General features: G+C 39.4%; 1 protein-coding gene across 2 annotated transcripts in view; it reads right to left on the bottom strand.

The window, feature by feature from the left end:
- The window catches only part of INTS8 (integrator complex subunit 8), a 57,127-nt gene that overhangs the window by 16,710 nt on the left and 20,601 nt on the right, over positions 1-19,816 (bottom strand). For both annotated transcript variants that reach the window (XM_021688676.1, XM_021688675.2), the window contains exons 11-16: positions 18,016-18,086; positions 17,477-17,652; positions 16,225-16,358; positions 14,963-15,073; positions 10,427-10,628; positions 5,890-6,011 (exon numbers count right to left, since the gene is read on the bottom strand). In XM_021688676.1, coding sequence (XP_021544351.1) covers positions 5,890-6,011; positions 10,427-10,628; positions 14,963-15,073; positions 16,225-16,358; positions 17,477-17,652; positions 18,016-18,086 — 816 coding nt within the window. The remainder of the gene's footprint in view (positions 1-5,889; positions 6,012-10,426; positions 10,629-14,962; positions 15,074-16,224; positions 16,359-17,476; positions 17,653-18,015; positions 18,087-19,816) is intronic.

Genomic DNA, 19,816 nt, shown 5'->3' with positions numbered 1-19,816 from the left:
GAAAAAATGAGGGGAGAAATCTGGAAATTGAAGTTGGCAGAATAAGGGAGTAAGATTTAGAACAACCTTTGTCTAAGAAAAATGGCAGCCACTGACTGGGGCTATTGCAGATGTGAGGAGGCAGAAGGAAGGACAGATTACTGAAAGTGAATGATCTGAATAAAGGAAGTCTTAAGGACCAAAAATGCAAGAAGAACCCATAAAGAGTGGAAGGGTTAAAAGCAAAAGGCAGAGAAAAGACAGGACCAAAATGTAGAGGAAAAAACAGGCTTAAGTCAAATTCAGCATTTCTTTCCCTCTGTAATTTCAAAACAAGAGAGGGCCCCTCTATCCTTTGTTCTTATTAAATCTTATACATCATTGCTCTTTGAGAGAGTGAAATGGCAAGGATAATTTCAAGTCCATCAGGAAACCCCAGAACCCTTACTGGACCTAGAAAATATTCATAATGGGGTCCCCACTGCTTACAGTAGTTTAAGAAAGTGGCCATATTGGGGGGCGCCTCGGTGGCTCAGTTGGTTGAGCGACTGCCTTCGGCTCAGGTCATGATCCTGGAGTCCTAGGATCAAGTCCCGCATTGGGCTCCCTGCTCAGCGGGGAGTCTGCTTCTCCCTCTGACCCTCCCCCCACCATGCTCTCTCATTCTCTCTCAAATAAAATCTTAAAAAAAAAAGGCAGCCAAATTTTGACAAAGATGAAAACTGATACTTTCCCCAATTTTTTATTTTATTTTTTAATTTTTTTTTTTTAAGGATGTTATTTATTTATTTGACAGAGACAGATACAGCCAGAGAGGGAACACAAGCAGGGGGAGTGGGAGAGGGAGAAGCAGGCTTCCCGCTGAGCAGGGAGCCCGATGCGGTGCTCGATCCCAGGACCCTGGGATCATGACCCGAGCCGAAGGCAGACACCTAATGACTGAGCCACCCAGGCGCCCCTCCCCAATTTTTTAATAATAAATTTCAAAAATAGAAAATTTGAATAGTTCAATACCTATTTGACTTATTGTGAATATTCTGCCACATTTACTTTACATATCTACATATACTGCTTGTCAACTAGTGAGCTGCAGACACCACACCTCAGCCCTAAATACTTCAATATGTATCTTCTAAGGACAAGAACATTTTCCTACTACGTAACCATAATTCATAACCACTACCCCGTGATCACACCTAAGACAATTTAGAACACTGGTGCTTCCTAAGGTAGTAAAAATGATGTAAAAACCCTAGCTGTGGCTAGGGGTGGCCTAGGGTAACTCTGTTGGTTAAGCATCCAACTCGATTTCTGCTCAGGTAATGATCTCAGGGTCATGCGGTGGAGCCCTGCATGATGGAGCCCTGCATCGGGCTCGGTGCTAGGCATGGACCCCATTTAGGATTATCTCTCTCCCTCCACCTCCACCACTGCTCGCACTAACAAAAAACCAACCCTAGCTGTGCTGTATGAATGGAAATCTAGAGTCCACAGCCTAGGAGTACATTTCACCTTGCATGCCTACTGAACACAAGTCAGCTCCGACAACTAGGCCCACCATACATGCAGCTATCGACTGCAGTGCAATACAGGGCCTCCTGCAGCTCCCTGTCTCAATTCATTTTCTGTTGTCAAGAATCACATGCTTAGTTGAAGCTTACTACATTAATTTACTTGAAAGTAAAAATTTTCAGAAGTCTTAGGCCCCAGGGGCACCTGGCTGGCTCAGTGAGAAGAACATGTGACTCTTGATCTTGGGGTGGTGAGTTCAAACCCCACACAGCATACCAAGATTACTTAAATAAATAAATAAAATAAATAAATAAATGTCTTAGGCCCCAAGTCAACTGAATTCCACATTCTTAAACATCTTCTATGTGTGGGCACCAAGTAAAGCACTGAGAATATAAAAAGTAACTATCAAGATTACACAGTGTAGGGCGCCTGGGTGGCTCAGTTGGTTAGGCGACTGCCTTCGGCTCAGGTCATGATCCTGGAGTCCCAGGATCGAGTCCCGCATCGGGGTCCCTGCTCGGCAGGGAGCCTGCTTCTCCCTCTGACCCTCTCCCCTCTCATGTGCTGTCTCTCTCATTCTCTCTGTCTCAAATAAATAAATAAATAAATAAATAAATAAATAAATAAATAAAAGATTACACAGGGTAAGTACAACAAAAATGTATGTCCATGGCTCAGAAGTAACAGGACCAGTAGCACCTTTCAAAGGTAACAAAAGAAAAAAGTGATTTACTCATTTGCAGAGAAAGGAATAAGGCAAAGCTTTAAAGAAACCACACCAGGGGCGCCTGGGTGGCTCAGTCAGTTAAGCGTCTGCCTTCGGCTCAGGTCATGATCCCAGGGTCCTGGGATCGAGTAGTACATCGGGCTCCCTGCTCAGTGGGGAGTCTGCTTCTCCCTCTCCCTCTGCCTGCCACTCCCCCTGTTTATGCTGTCAAATAAATAAATAAAATCTTTAAAAAGAAAAAAGAAACCACACCAACAGGCAGAAGTGGGAAGGGCATCCCGGCTAAAAGACCAAATGGCACGTGCTAAAGTTCAGAGGCAGAGAAAGCATCCCGTGTACTCCGAGTGCTCTGATACCAGCAGCACAGAGCGGGCATGACAGAGGAGCAGGAGAGGGCAAACTGGGGAAGAAGCACCTGCGGCTTAAAAGGCCTTGTAGGCCACAGGAAAAACCTTGGTCTTTATCCTATGCTATTACTATTACCACCAAGCCCTCCTCCTCCTATTAGCTACAGTCTTTTTTTTTTTTAGTGTGTTACTTTTTTGGTAAAGATTTTTTTTTTAATATATTTATTTTTATTTATTTTTATTTGTTTATTTATTTATTTATTTAACAGAGCGAGCGAGAGAGAGAGACAGCGAGAGAGGGAACACAAGCAGGAGAAGTGGGAGAGGGAGAAGCAGGCTTCCTGTGGAGCAGGGAGCCTGATGCAGGGCTCGATCCCAGGACCCTGGAATCATGACCTGAGCCGAAGGCAGACGCTTAATGACTGAGCCACCCAGGCGCCCCAGCTATAGTCTTTTATAACCGAAGTGTCCATAAATCCTGTGCACTTTCCAATATACTATGCTGCTTCCTTTCCTGATCCAATGGGGAGACTGTACTATTTCAAAAGGTCACATTTTGGGCGCCTGGGTGGCTCAGTTGGTTAAGCGACTGCCTTCGGCTCAGGTCATGATCCTGGAGTCCCGGGATCGAGTCCCGCATCGGGCTCCCTGCTCGGCAAGGAGCCTGCTTCTCCCTCTGACCCTCCCCCACTCATGTACTCTCTCTCTCTCTCTCATTCTCGCTCTCTCAAAATAAATAATCTTTAAAAAAAAAAAAAAAGGTCACATTTTAGTTACATGCTTAAGATTTTCCCTTTCCCTTTTGTGATTACAGAATATTCAAATAAGAAGATATGAAAAATAAAAACTGATTAAAATCACCTAATATTCCACTATTCAGAGATAATGACTTAATATCCTTCCAGACTTGGGGCACCTGGGTGGCTCAGTCGTTAAGCATCTGCCTTTGGCTCAGGTCATGATCCTAGGGTCCTGGGATCGAGTCCCACATCGGGCTCCCCGCTCAGCAGAAAGTCTGCTTCTCCCTCTCCCACTCCTCTGGCTGTGTTCCCTCTCTCCCTGTGTCTCTGTCAAATAAATAAAATCTAAAAAAAAAAATCCTTCCAGACTTCCCTACACGTATGTATACATATTCCACGCCAAATTCCAAGTTTGGAAACTGCTCCAAATTATAGTATCTTCAAAACAAAGTCCTTTACTCTAGACTTCCTTCTCGGATCCCTTTTACCTTAACATAAACGAGGGAGCCAGGGGCCAACTAGGGAAGGGGACACACAAACCCCAACCAGATGAGATGATGAGATGCTGCAGTGACTCTTCAGCAAGGTCACCACCTATCCTTCCTCCTTTTGGGCCCAATCAGGGGGACTGCACAAAGCAATGACATCACCCAGCCCAAGGTCAGGGAACCTGCAGCACAATACCCTGTGCCCTTCCACACTGCAGGCCCTCAAGCACGCACCCCGTCCTGCCACTGCACAACCCCACAGAATTCACTGTGGAGAGAAGCAAAGAGAAGCTACTGTACTGTCCTAAGCAACAAGCTAGGATCCTAAGTGGAAATCTGTTGGAACAAAATGGTTCTTTCATCTGAGAGTTGAGTAAAGACCAAGACTGTGGGGCATAATCAGAGTAGTACTCTAGATATGAGGAACTCACATCACAAAGTTCACACACACCCCCCCCCCCAAAAAACAAAACATATAATCCAATGTCTAATATTCCAAAGAGAAAGAGGATTCAAACTATGACAATAAATTTTAGGAACAATTGTAGAGAAGACAAAAAGGAGGAAAAACTTTACAAAAGAAAACAGTAAAGGATCGAGCCCTGCATCGGGCTCCCTGCTAGGCAGGAAGCCTGCTTCTCCTACTTAGGACCCTGGGACCATGAAATGAGCTCAGTTTTTAAAAGGACATACATGAAATTAGGAGGAAAAAACAAATAACCAAAGACAAATGTAAAAAAGTGAGAAGAGGGGCGCCTGGGTGGCTCAGTTGGTTGAGCGACTGCCTTCGGCTCAGGTCATGATCCTGGAGTCCCGGGATCGAGTCCCACGTCGGGCTCCCTGATCAGCAGGGAGTCTGCCTCTCTCTCTGACCCTCCCCCCTCTCATGCTCTCTATCTCATTCTCTCTCTCAAATAAATAAATAAAATCTTAAAAAAAAAAAAAAAGTGAGAAGAGTCTTACAAGAGTTCCCAGATAACCACGGATTTAAGATACTATGTACTAAAGATGAGAGCAGATAAAGAACAAAAAGCATACAAACAATAAGGAGGAAATCTGAAAAACCAAATGTACCAGAAAAAAGTTAAATCACTAAATGTTATTTTAACGATAAGACCAGAAAGGGAGAAAAGTCCACTGCTTATTTAGGGTATACATAACATTTGCACAAAACAGACACAGTCTTAGGGAAAACTCCAGTCTCTATTTCTGTCTTCTCCACCCAGAAACATTTCCAGTTGCACAGGACAGATATAATTAAGAAACGAGAATAAACATCTCAGCACCAATTCACTGAAGGAATTCTTTCATTGGGGTCTAATTCCACATACACAAACAAGAATCAGGCCCAAATCTAGAGGAGGAAATAGGCTCTCAAGAAGGTAAGGTGCTCAGATGGAAATCAGCTAGAAGTGTACCCCTCCCAGCTCCACCAGTTCATACAACAAGAAAAGCTAACTAAACCTCTCATTAGCTTAGGGTTATACCAACATGTTGTCTGTTAACTAATTTCTGCTTGCATTCTCATGAACGCAAAACTATACTTTTTTTTTTTTTTTTTAATTACTTATTTATTTATTTGAGAGAGAGAGAGAGAAACAGCATGAGAGGGGATAGGGTCAGAGGGAGAGGCAGGCTCCCCGCTGAGCCGGGAGCCCGATGCGGGACTCGATCCCAGGACTCCGGGATCACGACCTGAGCCGAAGGCAGTCGCTTAACCAACTGAGCACCCAGGTGCCCCAAAACTATACTTTTAATCACAAACCAACAAACATTTGTCCAATCTTCCACTGTATTTTAGAAATTAGACAAGCTCCCTAAGTAGTACAGATCTAAAGAAACAGGGACGCCTGGGTGGCTCAATCGGTTAAGCGCCTGCCTTCAGCTCAGGTCATGATCCCAGGGGTCTGGGATCAAGCCCTGCATCTGGCTCCTTGCTCAGCAGAGAATCTGCTTCTCCCTTTCTCTCTCCCTCTGCCTCTCCCCCACTGTTCGTGCTCTCTCTCCAATAAACCTTAAAAAAAAAAAAAAGATCTAAAGAAACAGGTACAATGATCCCAACCTAATAATCCCTTTATTTAAACACAAGTTACCTTTACATATGGATTATTCTGAAGCAGAAACGCGGGAACTTGCAGTGTAAGGTATTCATTTTCCCTCCAGTTTAGCATAAAAGCAACACACTCCTCAGCAATCACTTGACGAAGAGGAATATCTAAAAAGCCAAAGAAGAAACCAGTTGGAATTACCATCATAACATTAAAATGAGAACAAAGCAAACATGTACTAAGAGTTCAGTTGAACAAATTAAAAACAATTACAGATGAAAAAACAGAAAAATTCCAACATTTTACATTTTTCTCTAGAAAGTTAAGGTTTCCCAACAGACTGCATGGTCCCCAGTACTAATCAACAAAATCATCTACTATGAATACTTTACATGGCCAACATCCTACTGAGGAAGTCCACAGTACCTGTCCTCTAGAAATCTGTAATTCAAACAAGCAAAGAATAAACACACAAGTACAATGGTACCATATAAACTTCTAGCACATTTAGAGCACAGAAATAGCAAAACATAATAAAATTGTAACAAATCTGAGTAAATGTACCATTTTAAATATTTCTGCTGATTAAGACATAATACTCCTCAGAAACAAGTCCTTAACTTTCAAAAAATATTTACTATGCCAAAAACAATTTTAAATAAAAATTGATGAGAAAAAAAAATCACCCAATATTGTTTTGGACAAAAAAAAAAAGGCACTGTTTTGCACATAACTTCCTTTGAAATATTAAATATACTTTAATATTAAATGTGTTGCAAATTTTCATAGCTCAACGTATATAATATTCAGGTTTTAATGTACTTCAGCAAAAAGAAAAATCCCAAAGAATGCTGAATAACAATGTTAACTTAAAATAGGGAGAGCTATTAAACTTTTTGAGTACTTATATTTTAGTCTTTCTAAAAGACTGCCTATGGCTATTAGTTTATATCTCACCTTACCCAAAAAAGGATTTGACAGGACAGAGAGTTATAGGAACACAGCAAAATATACATTCTTTGCATCATCGTCAAGAACGAACAAAGACAGAAGGGAAATTAGTATCCTCAATGCATGCATGTCATTGAGTTCTTTACATTTTGCCAAAGGCAGATCACACAGCATTTGGCTCCAATGCTTCCTTTATTCACCCAGCACTCCCCAAACAGTAACAGAGCAATGGTTCTTAAACATAAATTAGAATCTAGGGAGAATTCTGATACAGCCTGAAAAGCAGTGATTTGGAGATTAAACTTCCCTTTAAGCATCTGCAATGCAATTAAGCTTATTTCTAAATGTAGAAGTCCTATGCTGTAACAGGCACCCAGAGTAGGCCTAGAATTCAATTTTGTTGAAATCCTAGGAACATAACAAAGACACATCTCAAGAGAAAGTAAGCTGTTGATACAAAGGTATTAAAAGTTGGGAAATTTCGGGGCATCTGAGTGGCTTGGTGGGTTGAGCATCCATCTTTTGATTTCAGCTCTAGTCACGGTCTCAGGGTCATGGGATCAAGCCCCACATTGGGCTCTGTGCTCAGTGGGGAATCCACCTGAGATTCTCTCCCTCTCCCTCTGCACCCCCCCCACTTGTGCATGTGCATGCATGCACACATTCTAAATCTTTGAAAAAAAATTAATAAAAGTTGGGGTATTTCTCCCAAAAGACATCACTGGTGTTAGAATAATTAATCTGGGGCGCCTGGGTGGCTCAGTTGTTAAGCATCTACCTTCGGCTCAGGTCATGATCCCAGGGTCCTGGGATCGAGTCCCACATCGGGCTCCCAGCTCGGCGGGAAGCCTGCTTCTCCCTCTCCCACTCCCCCTGCTTGTGTTCCTGCTCTCGCTATCTCTCTCTCTGTCAAAGAAATAAATAAAATCTTTAAAAAAAAAAAAAAAGAATAATCTGTAGCCTTTATTTATAAATGGAAGGTTGGATCTTTGTCAATTAAGATCACTTCCTATTCCTGATAGTAGAGCCAGGCCAATCCACCTAACACCCTCTTCTACAGAGGGCTTGCAACTAATTTGATCAAAATTGACCCAATACCATCAGGTAACAATTTTTTTTTCTTTAAAAAAAAGAGGGAGGAGGGGCACCTGGGTGGCAGTCAGTCAGGTATTTGACTCCTGATTTCGGCTCAGCTGGTGGGATTGAGCCTGTGTTGGGCTCTGCATTAGGCGTGGAGCCTGCTTTTCTCTTTCTCCCTCTCCTCGCCCTACCCACTCTCCCATGCTTTCTCAAATGAACCTTAAAAAAAAAAAAAAAGAGGGAGGAGTATGTGGCAGATGACCCCTTTTCACACACCTCCCCCCATCATGACCCATGGAGAGACCACTTGTACCCACCCTGACTCTCCTGCCAGAGAATCAGAGCCAGGTGTCTGCTGAACTCAGGGACCTTAGTCTGTAACTGAGGCGCAAAGACAAGGCACTGCACTGTGCTTATTCCTCCTAACAATAAATGACATCCTTGCCTTTCCATTTTAAACACTACTTGTAACACAAACTATGGGACAAGCCGCTGAACATCCAACAAGGTAAGAATTTACATAAATTAGGTGCAGTGCTAGGAGTCTTGGACCAAAAACAGGGGGGAAAAAAAAAAGTGATGTAAATTCCAGACTACTTTAAGGTCAAAAAGGTAGTACAAACAGACCTGTGCTTATTTAAAGGCATTTCCATCTATTTCAAAGAGTAAGAGCAGAGGCTTAACCAGGATTGATGGATTCAAATCCCTGTTCTGTCTCTTACTAGGTGACTTTGGCCAAATTCCTTAACCTCTCTGTACCTGTTTCCTGATTTACGAACAGGGATAATTAAAATAGCAGCTACTTCACAGAGCTGCCATGAGGACCAAGTGAACTCTGTACCTAAAGCTCTTCCAACAACATCTGACATGCAGCTAACACTCAACAAATGTTGGAATTTTAAAAATTCCTCTTTTCAGGGGCGCCTGGGTGGCCTCAGATGGTTAAGCGTCTGCCTTCAGCTCAGGTCATGATTCCAGGGTCCTGGGATCGAGCCCCGCATCGGGCTCCCTGCTCGGCGGGGAGTCTGCTTCTCCCTCTCCCTCTGCCTCTCTCCCTGCTCATGCTCTATCTCTGTGTCTCAAATGAATAAATAACATCTTTTAAAAATAAAAATTCCTCTTTTCATTTTAGAGAAATCATGTACGAAAAATCAAACTTCCACCTTTAAAAAGAAAACAGACACAGTAGCATGTGTCCGTGGACAGTGCCAGTATATTACTGGATCAATTTTTACGACATTAAAGGGCACTGACGCATTAAAGCTCAAAGGTATTCTATCAGCAGAGTGCTAAAAAGTTGTACTATCTGCTAGAAATCAGAATGTAATGACAATTAAATTAATCCAAAAGACTCCAGAGGGCCAGAAGCCATTTCTGTTTTGGTACATTACTAGCACCTTCCTTTATACTTCAATTTTACAGCTTTAAGTATGTAGAGTAGGACTTACTGTTCTAAAATTACTAGAACATGTAAAATTAAGAAACTTCTTTAAGCAACATTTACATACAACAGAGATCATTTATATAATAATTTTTATACATAATTATATAATTTATGTAATTTTCATAACATATTTATTTTTTAAAGATTTTATTTATTTATTTGACAGAGAGATAGCGAGAGAGGGAACACAAGCAAGGGGAGTAGGAGAGGGAGAAGCAGGCTTCCTGGCAAGCAGGGAGCCCGATGCGGGGCTTGATCCCAGGACTCTGGGATCATAACCTGAGCCGAAGGCAGACGCTTTAATGACTGAGCCACCCAGGCGCCCCTTCATAACACATTTATACTTACAAATAGACACAGAATGTCTGTTCCTAAAGTGACAAGTGAGTTCCTGACCCACTGGCAATCATTTTGATGAGTTCTATGATGGTAATAAGGAACTAAACATTCAACCTATACTTACAAGGACATTTTAATTCTTCGTTAACAGAGTATCTTAAAATTGCAATACAGTTTTGTAGTATGTTGAACAGTGTTCCCTCAAAATTCATTTCCACTCGAGACCTGAGTTGCCTCACATGGAAACAGGGTCTTCACAGATATACTCAGTTAAGATGACATCATACAATTAGGACACATGCTACAACCAATGACTGGTGCCTTTATAAGAGGACACACACACACACACACGTAACAAAGGAGGGAGAGACAGGAGTGTGAAGCTACAGGCTAAAGAATGCCAAAGATTGTTGGCAGCCATCTGAAGCTAGAAAAAGCCAAGGAAAGATTCTTCCCCAGAGCCTTCAGGGGGGGGCACGGCCCCACAGACACCTTGATTTCAGATATCTAGTCTCCAAAAATGTGAGAGAATAAATTTCTGCTGTTTTAAATCATCTAGCTTGTGGTACTTTGTTATGGTAATCCTAGGAAATGAATAGTTTCCTACATTATCTTCAATGTTCTCAAGAGAACTCCACATCTGAATTGTTTCAGGAGAGCAGTAACTTTTTTAAGATGGCAAAAAAATAAGAAAATGTTTTTTTAAGATTCTTCCCTATGATTACTTGAGTACTGCACTTCTGAAATTTGGCTTTGTGAACATCTTACCAGGAAGCCTCATTTCCAGATATCCCCGCACCCTACTAATAAGATCAGAAGGAGGCCTTTCTCCTGATTGCCCCGTTCCAGCTTCATGGGTATGAATATCCAAAAGCAGCATCTCATTCAGCATGACCTGACGAAGTTTCGGTGAGAACTCTGTTACCAACTCCAAACAAGCAGCAAAGAGCTGTTTGGCATGGGAAAAGTCCTACAGAAAGAAATAACAGATCACTGGGTCACTTTTCCTCTGGAATCAAAAAACGTGCATCCTTAGGAGTACAGAGCAAAGAGAAGAATTTAAATGGTTAACAATGGTTGTCTTGGAGAGTGAGGCTAGATTACCTTTTTCTTTATCATCTGTGTCACTGATTTATTGATACTCAATCCTTTCGTAATTTAAAAAAATCCAATAAACAGTATAAAAACATGCTATATTACTAAACAAGTTTTACACAAACTATAAAACCAAAAAAAGCTTTTACATAGCTTATACACATACACATATATTTTATATATATAAGCTAATATAACATACACACAAATTATACATGTCACATACATATATGTATATAGAGAATGCATACGGATTCTATGACAAGTACCCTATTATACCTAGGCTATTCAGAATTGGCTCTTACACTCTTCAACAAGGTTTCATATTCTAAAATCTTGGCACACAACCTTACTAGTTCACATAATTGGCTAATAAATCAAATAAATTCACTATAATCCAACCCTTTTCTTACATCTGCTTCTAATTTTTTCAAAGAGTAGTCTTCATTCATTCTTTCTTTCTCTCCTCCCATGTGCCTCCTTGACTCCTACAATCTGGCTCCTACCCCCATCACAAAGAAGAAATAGTTCTTACTAAACAAAGATCTTCTAATTGTGCAACCTACTGAACACTTTTTAGTTATCTTACAGGACTTAAGGGCCGCATCTTGGTGCTGCCCACTCCCTTGTTCTTGACAGTCTCTCTCTTCCCTTGGCTATTATGACTCCACCTCTGTTTGGTCCCCGTACCCATCATGCCACTGTTTCTTGGACCCAATGTTGCATCCCCTAGATTCTGTATATTCACCCTGGGTGATCCCTGAGGCCTCCCAAATCTGTATCTCTGTATCTCTAGCCCAGACCATTCCCCAAGCTTCAGGCTGTTTCCAACTGCAGGCCCAAATTAACCATTGTAAAAATGAATAATCGATCCTTCAAAAATGTTTGTCTGCATATTCACTTGCTGGCATCCAAAGCGGAGGGCTGAGCATTGCTCTCCATTCTTCTCTCCCTGCCTTCCACAGAACATTAGTAAGCAATCAATTCTAGATTTTACCTCCTAAATGTTTCCCATCTGTTTTCTATCCTTTCTAATACGTGTGCCACTTACTAGCTGCATGACCTTAGACGATTTAATACATTTGGCTCTGATTTCTCACCTATAAACTAGACTGCACTGTGTGTGTGAAAAGAATAAGTGAAAGAATAAATATATATGAAACCTGCAGAAAAGTCTCCATTCCCAATAAATGTTAGTTAATTTAGGGGTGGAAAAAGAAAAGCTGCCAATGACATGCCATTATAAACTTTTTTATATATAGCTGTATGGTCCAATATGGTAGCCACCAGCTATATGTGGCTACTGAGCATGTGAATTGTGACCAGTCCAAATTGGGAGGTGTTTTAAGTGTAAAATACTAGATTTTGAGTGAAAACCTAGCACACGCATTAAAAAAAAAAAAAAAAAAAAATCAGTAATTTTTATATTGCTTATTTGTTGAAACGATAGTTTAGATATATTGGGTTAAAATGTATTAAAATCACTTATGTACTTTTGGTGTTTCTAAAAATGTGCTACTAGAAAATCATAAATTACATATGTGGTTTGCATGTTATTTCCATTGGAAGTGTTGAGCATGCATCACAATTACCTAGCGAGCTTATTAAAACAGACTGCTGGGGCTGTCTGTTTCTGATTCCCCAGTTTCTGACTCCGTAGGTCTAGGCTGGGACCCAACATTTTGCATTTCTAACAAGTTCCCAAATGTGGCCAATGCTGCTGGAGTCGCAATCACACTTTGAGGACCTCTGGTTTACAGCACTATCTACAAAAGGTTCTTTGCTCACTAAAAACAGTTTTACATAAAAATTTATATCAGAAAGTATTTAAGCTTAGAAATTTTTTTTTTTTTTGGAAGAGTTTAAGGAGATGCTAAAGCATAGTGTAAATATGAACTTTTTGAATAATGAATTACCCTGTTTTTTGTTTTAAAACATACATGCATTTAGAGATAAATCTAACAAAATACATGCAAGATGTGTATGCTGAGAACTACAGAACTTGTTGAGATAAAGACATACATAAATGGAGACCTAAGTAAATGAAGACATACACTAAGTTCATGGATTAAAAGACATAATATTACCATCAATTTCAACTGTCCCCAAACTGATTTATAGATTCATTGCAATCTGAATCAAAATCCCAGCAAGATTTTTTCTTTCTCCCCCCCCCCCCTTTTTTTTAAGTAAACACTGAAAAGCTGATTCTAAAATTTATATTAAAAAGCAAAGGGGAGGGGTGCCTGGCTGGCTCGGCCTTCAGCTCAGGTCATGATCCAGGGTCCTGGGCTCAAGCCCCACATCGGGCTCCCTGCTCAGCGGGAAGCCTGCCTCTCCCTCTCCCAGTCCCCCCTGCTTGTGATCCTGCTCTCAACTACCTCTCTGTCAAATAAATAAAATCTTTTAAAAATACTAAATAAATAGCAAAGCAAAGGGGAGGAGGGCCTGGCTAGCTCAGTCGGTAGAGCATGTGACTCTTGATCTCAGGGTCGTGTGAGCCCCACACTGGGTATAGAGATTACTTAATAATCTTAAAAATAAGTAAATAAATAAAAAGCAAAGGAGAGGGAGGTAGCACCTGGCTGGCCCAGTCAATACAGGATGCAACTCTTGATCTTAGAGTAGAAAATTCAAGCCCCACACTGGGCGTACAGTTTACTTAATCTTTTTAAAAAATAATAAATAAAATAAAAAAAGCAAAGGACCTAGGATAGCCAAAATCATTTTAAGTACAATAAAACTGGAGGACTTGACAGCACTTGGTTTCAAAAGTTACCATAAAGCTCAAGTGGGGCTCCTCCCCCACCTTTTTAAAGTAAGCTGGAAAAGCACAATTGTGAAAAGAGAAAGGAATGTGAACAGAGAAACAAGACACGTGAACTCTAACAGTATTTTCAGGCAGATCGATTTTAGGTAAAAGAAGAAAAGCTAGGAACTGCTTCCCTTAAAATTATAAGGTCTACATGTTGGACTTCTAGGTAGAAGACTGCTGGTCTAGAAAACCCGACCACCTTAACAAAGCTCAGAGAGCCTCTGTACAGGCTGCATCCAACTTCCCCCTCCTGCCTCATCACGGCCTCCGCTCACATACCAAGTGGCACTCTAACATCAGCTTACTGCTTCCAGGCCCCATGTACACCATCCTATTTCTTATCTCTGAGCTTTTCCACATGATGCCATCCTTTATACCTCGCCAACTTACTCAAATCTCGAGGTTTAGCTCAGGATTTCTGCCTGAACTAAATTTGGAAATGCCAAATTGGTTAACTGCCTCTAGAATTTTCTGTACGAATACTTGTGCAATTATACCATTTACTAATCATTTAACATTGCATTTATGTCTTGACTTCCCAAACAGATTACAAACTCCTTATGTAAAACTACAAAAGTATTTTTAAGGGGGGGGGGCGCCTGGGTGGCTCAGTTGGTTAAGTGGCTGCCTTCAGCTCAGGTCATGATCCTGGGGTCCTGGGATCGAGCCCCGCATCGGGCTCCCTGCCCCGCATCGGGCTCCCTGCACCGCAGGAAGCCTGCTTCTCCCTCTCCCTCCGCCTGCCTCTCTGCCTACTTGTTTTCTATCTCTCTGTCAAATAAATAAATAAAATCTTTAAAAAAAAAAAAAGTATTTTTAAGGGATTTGGAACACAATTTTACTAACTGAATCCTAAAAGACACAATTTTTCATGGTCTCTATTTTTTTTTTTTTAAAGGAATGGAGCTGTATCCATATATCCAAGACCACTTTGGTACAGTTATGAGGGTGAAGGAAAAAGAACTAGAACACCTTTTAAAATATACTTTTAGGGGGGAAAAAAAAACCTTTTTAGGCCTAGAACTATATTTTAAGATCAAGAAAATATGGGGGGCGCCTGGGTGGCTCAGTTGGTTAAGCGACTGCCTTCGGCTCAGGTCATGATCCTAGAGTCCCAGGATCGAGTCCCACGTCGGGCTCCCTGCTCAGCAGGGAGTCTGCCTCTCTCTGACCCTCCCCCCTCTCATGCTCTCTATCTCATTCTCTCTCTCAAATAAATAAATTAAAAATAATAATAATAATATGAATTATCAAAAAAAAGAAAATATGGGAAATTCTGATTCCTGGGTTTTATGATAAAATTAATAAAGCATTTTTGTTTCTTTGTTTTTTTAGGTCAGACCCTGAATATAAAGCATGTTCTTAACCAGTAGTTGATGTACACTTTTACTCACCTTAACAGTACTGCAGTGTAAACCTTTGGCCATAAGAATGTAAACCAAATCTCTTGTTAAACTGTCTTTAATTCCCAGGATAACCCCACTATACACAGAAGGTACTTCCCACTAGAAGAAATAAAAAATATATAAACACACACACACATACACAGAAAGCCAAATCTAGGGAAGAATCTTTCAATAATCGTCAATCACATTTAAAGAAGTCCTGGAAAGGTCGCTTTTGTAGAGAAAGGAAAATGACAGCCATAATGAAATGCTAATAAAAATGAACATATTCACTATAAGCCAGTAATAAATTAAATGGATTGGAACTTTCTAAAGAATAATCTATAGAAAAAAAGGGAAAAAAGCCCGAGGAGTATATGTATTAATTTATGTGATCCTCAACAAAATACGATGAAGTAGGTACCATCATCCTCATTTTACAGGTAAGAAAAGCGAACACACAAATGTCAAATAACTTGCCCAAGACTGATTACATAACTAGTAAGTACAGAGGCTGGGATTCAAACTCAGGCAGTCAGAACTCCCTCTCTTTACTATGCTATACTTCTTCATCTATAAAAATGAGCACTAATAATAACATCAACATTAATGAAGCCCAACACTAATGTTCAGAGAAATTTTTCATTCCACTGCACTTACATATTCAAATCCCATAAACTATACATAAAGTTCTGGCTGCCTTTTTACTACATTTTCAGCAGAGAAGTATGCAGTGAATTAGGCGTACTGCCATACAAGTGTAATTTCTCCCGTATCTATGTGCTATCTCTCTTGTATCTTCAGCTACATTCCACTGAAATGTTCTAAAAGTTATTTTCATGTGCACTTTGCATGCAGGAAAGCTTTTGAATAGATAACCTTAGAAACAGGTAAATCCATTAGCTGGGTATTTTTAAATGAACATATAAAGCCAAAAATGTCCTAAAAAGTTTTAACGAATCAGTTCCAACCTTCAGGCTTTAGACTTCAAGAGGGTATTAATAAAAACAAAAATACTCTGTAAGCACATAGCAAAGAGCAGCTACAGACTGCATAAAGAATATTCCTTATACACATACTCACAGCTTTATTTAAAGTATATGGAGATGCTATGACAATAAATAGGACATAAACTTATTCTTAGAGGTTACGGAGCCTCTCCCCCACTTGTGTGTGTGTGCTCCCTCAAACAAAATCTTTTTTAAAATAAATAAATTACATCAGAAAATAAGTGTAATTTTCTTATCTGTCCTTGACAAAGGGTTTCTAACCTTGTTAGACACGGTCCAGAACTGGCGCTCTGAAGTCATACCATGTAATTCAATTAAAATCTGTCGAATCCTCCAGGGATCCACTGACAATATCAGCTGATGCTCCAACTGACCAATGTTGACACTTGCTGAAGCTAAGAAAGAAGAGATTTCCATTTCAATAATGACTTAATTCAAAGAAATCCTTAATCCTACAAATATGAGAATGATAATTTGTTGAGAGAAATTGTATATGTATGTTAAGTATTGTATCTGTGAGAAATAGCTCTCATCTTCAGAACTCATTCAACATAAATTACATATTAATTTTATCTGCCTACAGAAAACCTAACAGTTTGTATTAAGTCTGCATTTAATAAATAAATACAATGAAAATACAAACAAAGATAAAAATCAGTAACTGGTTCACAGAAAGAACTAGGTGGAATATATGGAAAAAATTAATTTATGTAGACAGTCTCCTACTTTCAAACAATGTGTTAATAAAGGCATGTGTAAATATATTTTTGTTTTAATAAATACTAAAAATGTGGGTTTTTTTTTTTAAAGGCAGAGGAAGAGAAGGTGGAGGCACTGCCTTCCCAGAAAACCAAGATCATTAAAATCTCTAATTACAACTAGACTTTCAGATAGTCTTCATTAATCCATTCCCAACAATTTAGGTCTTAATGGCATTTTTCCTAGTGAGGTTCAAAGCAGCTACAATTTTGTTTTAAACCAAATGATTCTGTCTCACCTATATTAAGCTCTAAAGCTTATGTTTCTTATTAATGAAAACCACTACATCTTCTACTTATATTCACAAAATAAAAGCAAAAACAGAAAAAAATCATCAAATAAATAAGGCAAAAATAGCCATGTCGCCAAAGAGGAATGCTTAGCCAGCAGACAGTGTCACACAGTGTAGGCTGAAATGCACTAGAGCCTGTACTTTTTGTGAGTCTCAGGACACTTTACCACTCCCCTCCCAGCTCTCATTTTTACCTCCAAGACAGCATCACCTTGGTCTATTTCCCCAGCTAGAATCTTGTATGTAACTAGGCCTCAATCTCCATTAAACACAGACTCAGCGGAGTTCGGAACTTAATGCTTAGACAGAAATACGACTACAAAAGACTGGTAAATTTCTAATTAATTACTGACATAAGTATAAATTAAAACAAGTGAGAGGACATCCTCAAATACACTGAGGGGCAATATAATAGAAGGGCAAAATGTGCCAACATTTTCGCTAGCAGACTAGAGAGCTAACCTGGGATATCATAAAATGAAGTTACAGGTTTAATGCACAGATTTACTCTAGGGGATCTCTTCCTCATCTGATCAACAAGTAGCTTTCGTTCTTCATCTTTCAACAATGTAATGAAAAGCTCATGTGAAGAAATCATGAAAACATACTGCAGATCTTCCAACCCCAGACACACATTCCTAGATCAGTAAAAATATTGTAAAACAAAAAAAGTTTATAATTTAGTTTGGGAAAAACAATCATGTTAACCAATCTTTATTAATAAACCATTTAACAAACTACCACTTCATAAACTATATAATAATATTTGAAATAGATTTAAAAAATTTTTTGGTCCTTATTTAAAATTGTGAAGTCAATGTCAAAATATACAAAAAGAGTAATATCAATCCTGAATTTTTTGTCACTACACAAATCTGAACGTAACCGGCTCTCAAACGACTGCCTGGTTATAAGACATGCAGGATAAATACAAAAAGTAATGAAAGTTATTTTTCTCACAGGACTAACTTGAAAGTTAAGGGGGAAAAAAAGGCACTTACTTTAGAAAAGCAGCCATGCTTCCCTTCAAAGAATCTGAAGCTTTTTCTAAATTTATTGATCTTGAACATACCTAGGAATTTGAGTAATTTTTATTTGAATATTGGCACTTTAAAAAACATACCCTACAGTTTGAAAAGTTTACATTTAAAAACAACCAAATTCTCCTCCAGGCACATATCAATCACAGATTTGTCTAAGTAATTTAAAAGAGGAGGCTATGAATAAGAATCATTATGGGGAGAGGGACTGGAATGTGATCATTTCAACAACTGCAGGTATTTACATGAAATAAAGAATAACCTACCTAGCATGGTATAGAGTTTTCCCAGAATGTATAAAGTACATTAACCAATTCTATGAGGTGATAAACTCTACAGTAGCTCCAGTCAGAAAAGTGAAAGAAGATTCATCTGAGATAGCTGAATTGATCAGTAACAGCTAAAGTATATAGAACCAACGATTAAGAACGTAACCAAGGTTTTAAAAATAAACCAAAATTAAAGAACAAAAACTAGCTGTGGAAATGTTAGTTATCTACAAATAACAGTCTCATAATATTCTGAGTTTATTCATCAGATTAAGACTTCTCCCATATATTACTTACAAGAAACCAAAATAAAGCCATCAGTATAAAAGTCCCTAACCTCTGGAAATTGTCAAATATTCCCTAATATGTTAACAAAAAATATACAATGTTCATAGCAGCATTACTCATAATAGCCATGAATTGAAATAACCCTAAAGTCCATCAACTGATAGACATACAAAATGAACAATGAATAATATATCCATTCAATGAAGTATTATTCAGCCACAAAAAATAATGGAGCACTGATACATGCTACAATATGGATGAACTCTGAAAACATTTACTAAAGTCAATTTAAAAGGAAAAAAAAAAAAAAGGACCACAAAGGGGTGCCTAGTTGGCTCAGTTGGTTGGTTGGGTGTATGACTCTTGGTTTTGACTCAGGTCATGATCTCGGGGTCCTGGGATAGGGCCTTGTGTTGGGCTTCACACTTGGCGTGGAGTCTGCTTGGGATTTTGTGTCTCCCTCTGCCCCTCCCCCGCTCACACTTGTATTCTAAGATGAATAATAAAAACTTAAAAAAGGGGGGGGGGGACCAAATATTATTTTCCTTTATATAATGCCCAGAATAGGCAAATCCAGAGACAAAATTAGATTAGTAGTTACCTGTGGTTAAAAGGACTGAGGTAAAATGAGGGATGACTACTAATGGATAAGAAGTTTTGCTGTGGGGTAGAAGAGGGAGGATGAAAAATTCTAACACTGACTGAGGTAGCAGTTGTACAAATCTATGAACATACTTTAAAAAAAAAAACACACTGGATTGTACGCTTTAAATGGGTGAATAGTACGATATGTGATATACCTCAATAAAGCTGTTATTAAAAGGGAGGGAAAAAAGGAGCACCTGGGTGGCACAGTCAGTTAAGCATCCAACACTTGATTTAGGTTCAGGTCATGATCTCAGGATTGTAGACTGAGCCCCACATCAGGCTCCACGCTGGGTGTGGAGCCTGCTTATGATTCTCTGCCACCTCTCTCCCTCCCTCTCTAAAAAAAAAAAAAAAAAAAAAGGTAATTTTTTCAAGTACCATGCTCAGAAACAGCATTGTAAAAGTTCTATGCTCAGATGAAGATTATCAGCATATAGCACACCTGAACATCTTGATGTGCAAAATGCTTGCATCATAATAATTTTGCTCCACGCTATAAATACTAATGATCTTATAATAAGTAATACCTGAATATGCTTTCATGATAGCTTATTCAT

Source organism: Neomonachus schauinslandi, chromosome 4, assembly GCF_002201575.2.
Source record: "Neomonachus schauinslandi chromosome 4, ASM220157v2, whole genome shotgun sequence".
Taxonomy (NCBI): domain Eukaryota; kingdom Metazoa; phylum Chordata; class Mammalia; order Carnivora; family Phocidae; genus Neomonachus; species Neomonachus schauinslandi.
The sequence above is the reverse complement of the archived record's forward strand: the minus strand, read 5'-3'. Positions and strand labels throughout refer to the sequence as shown.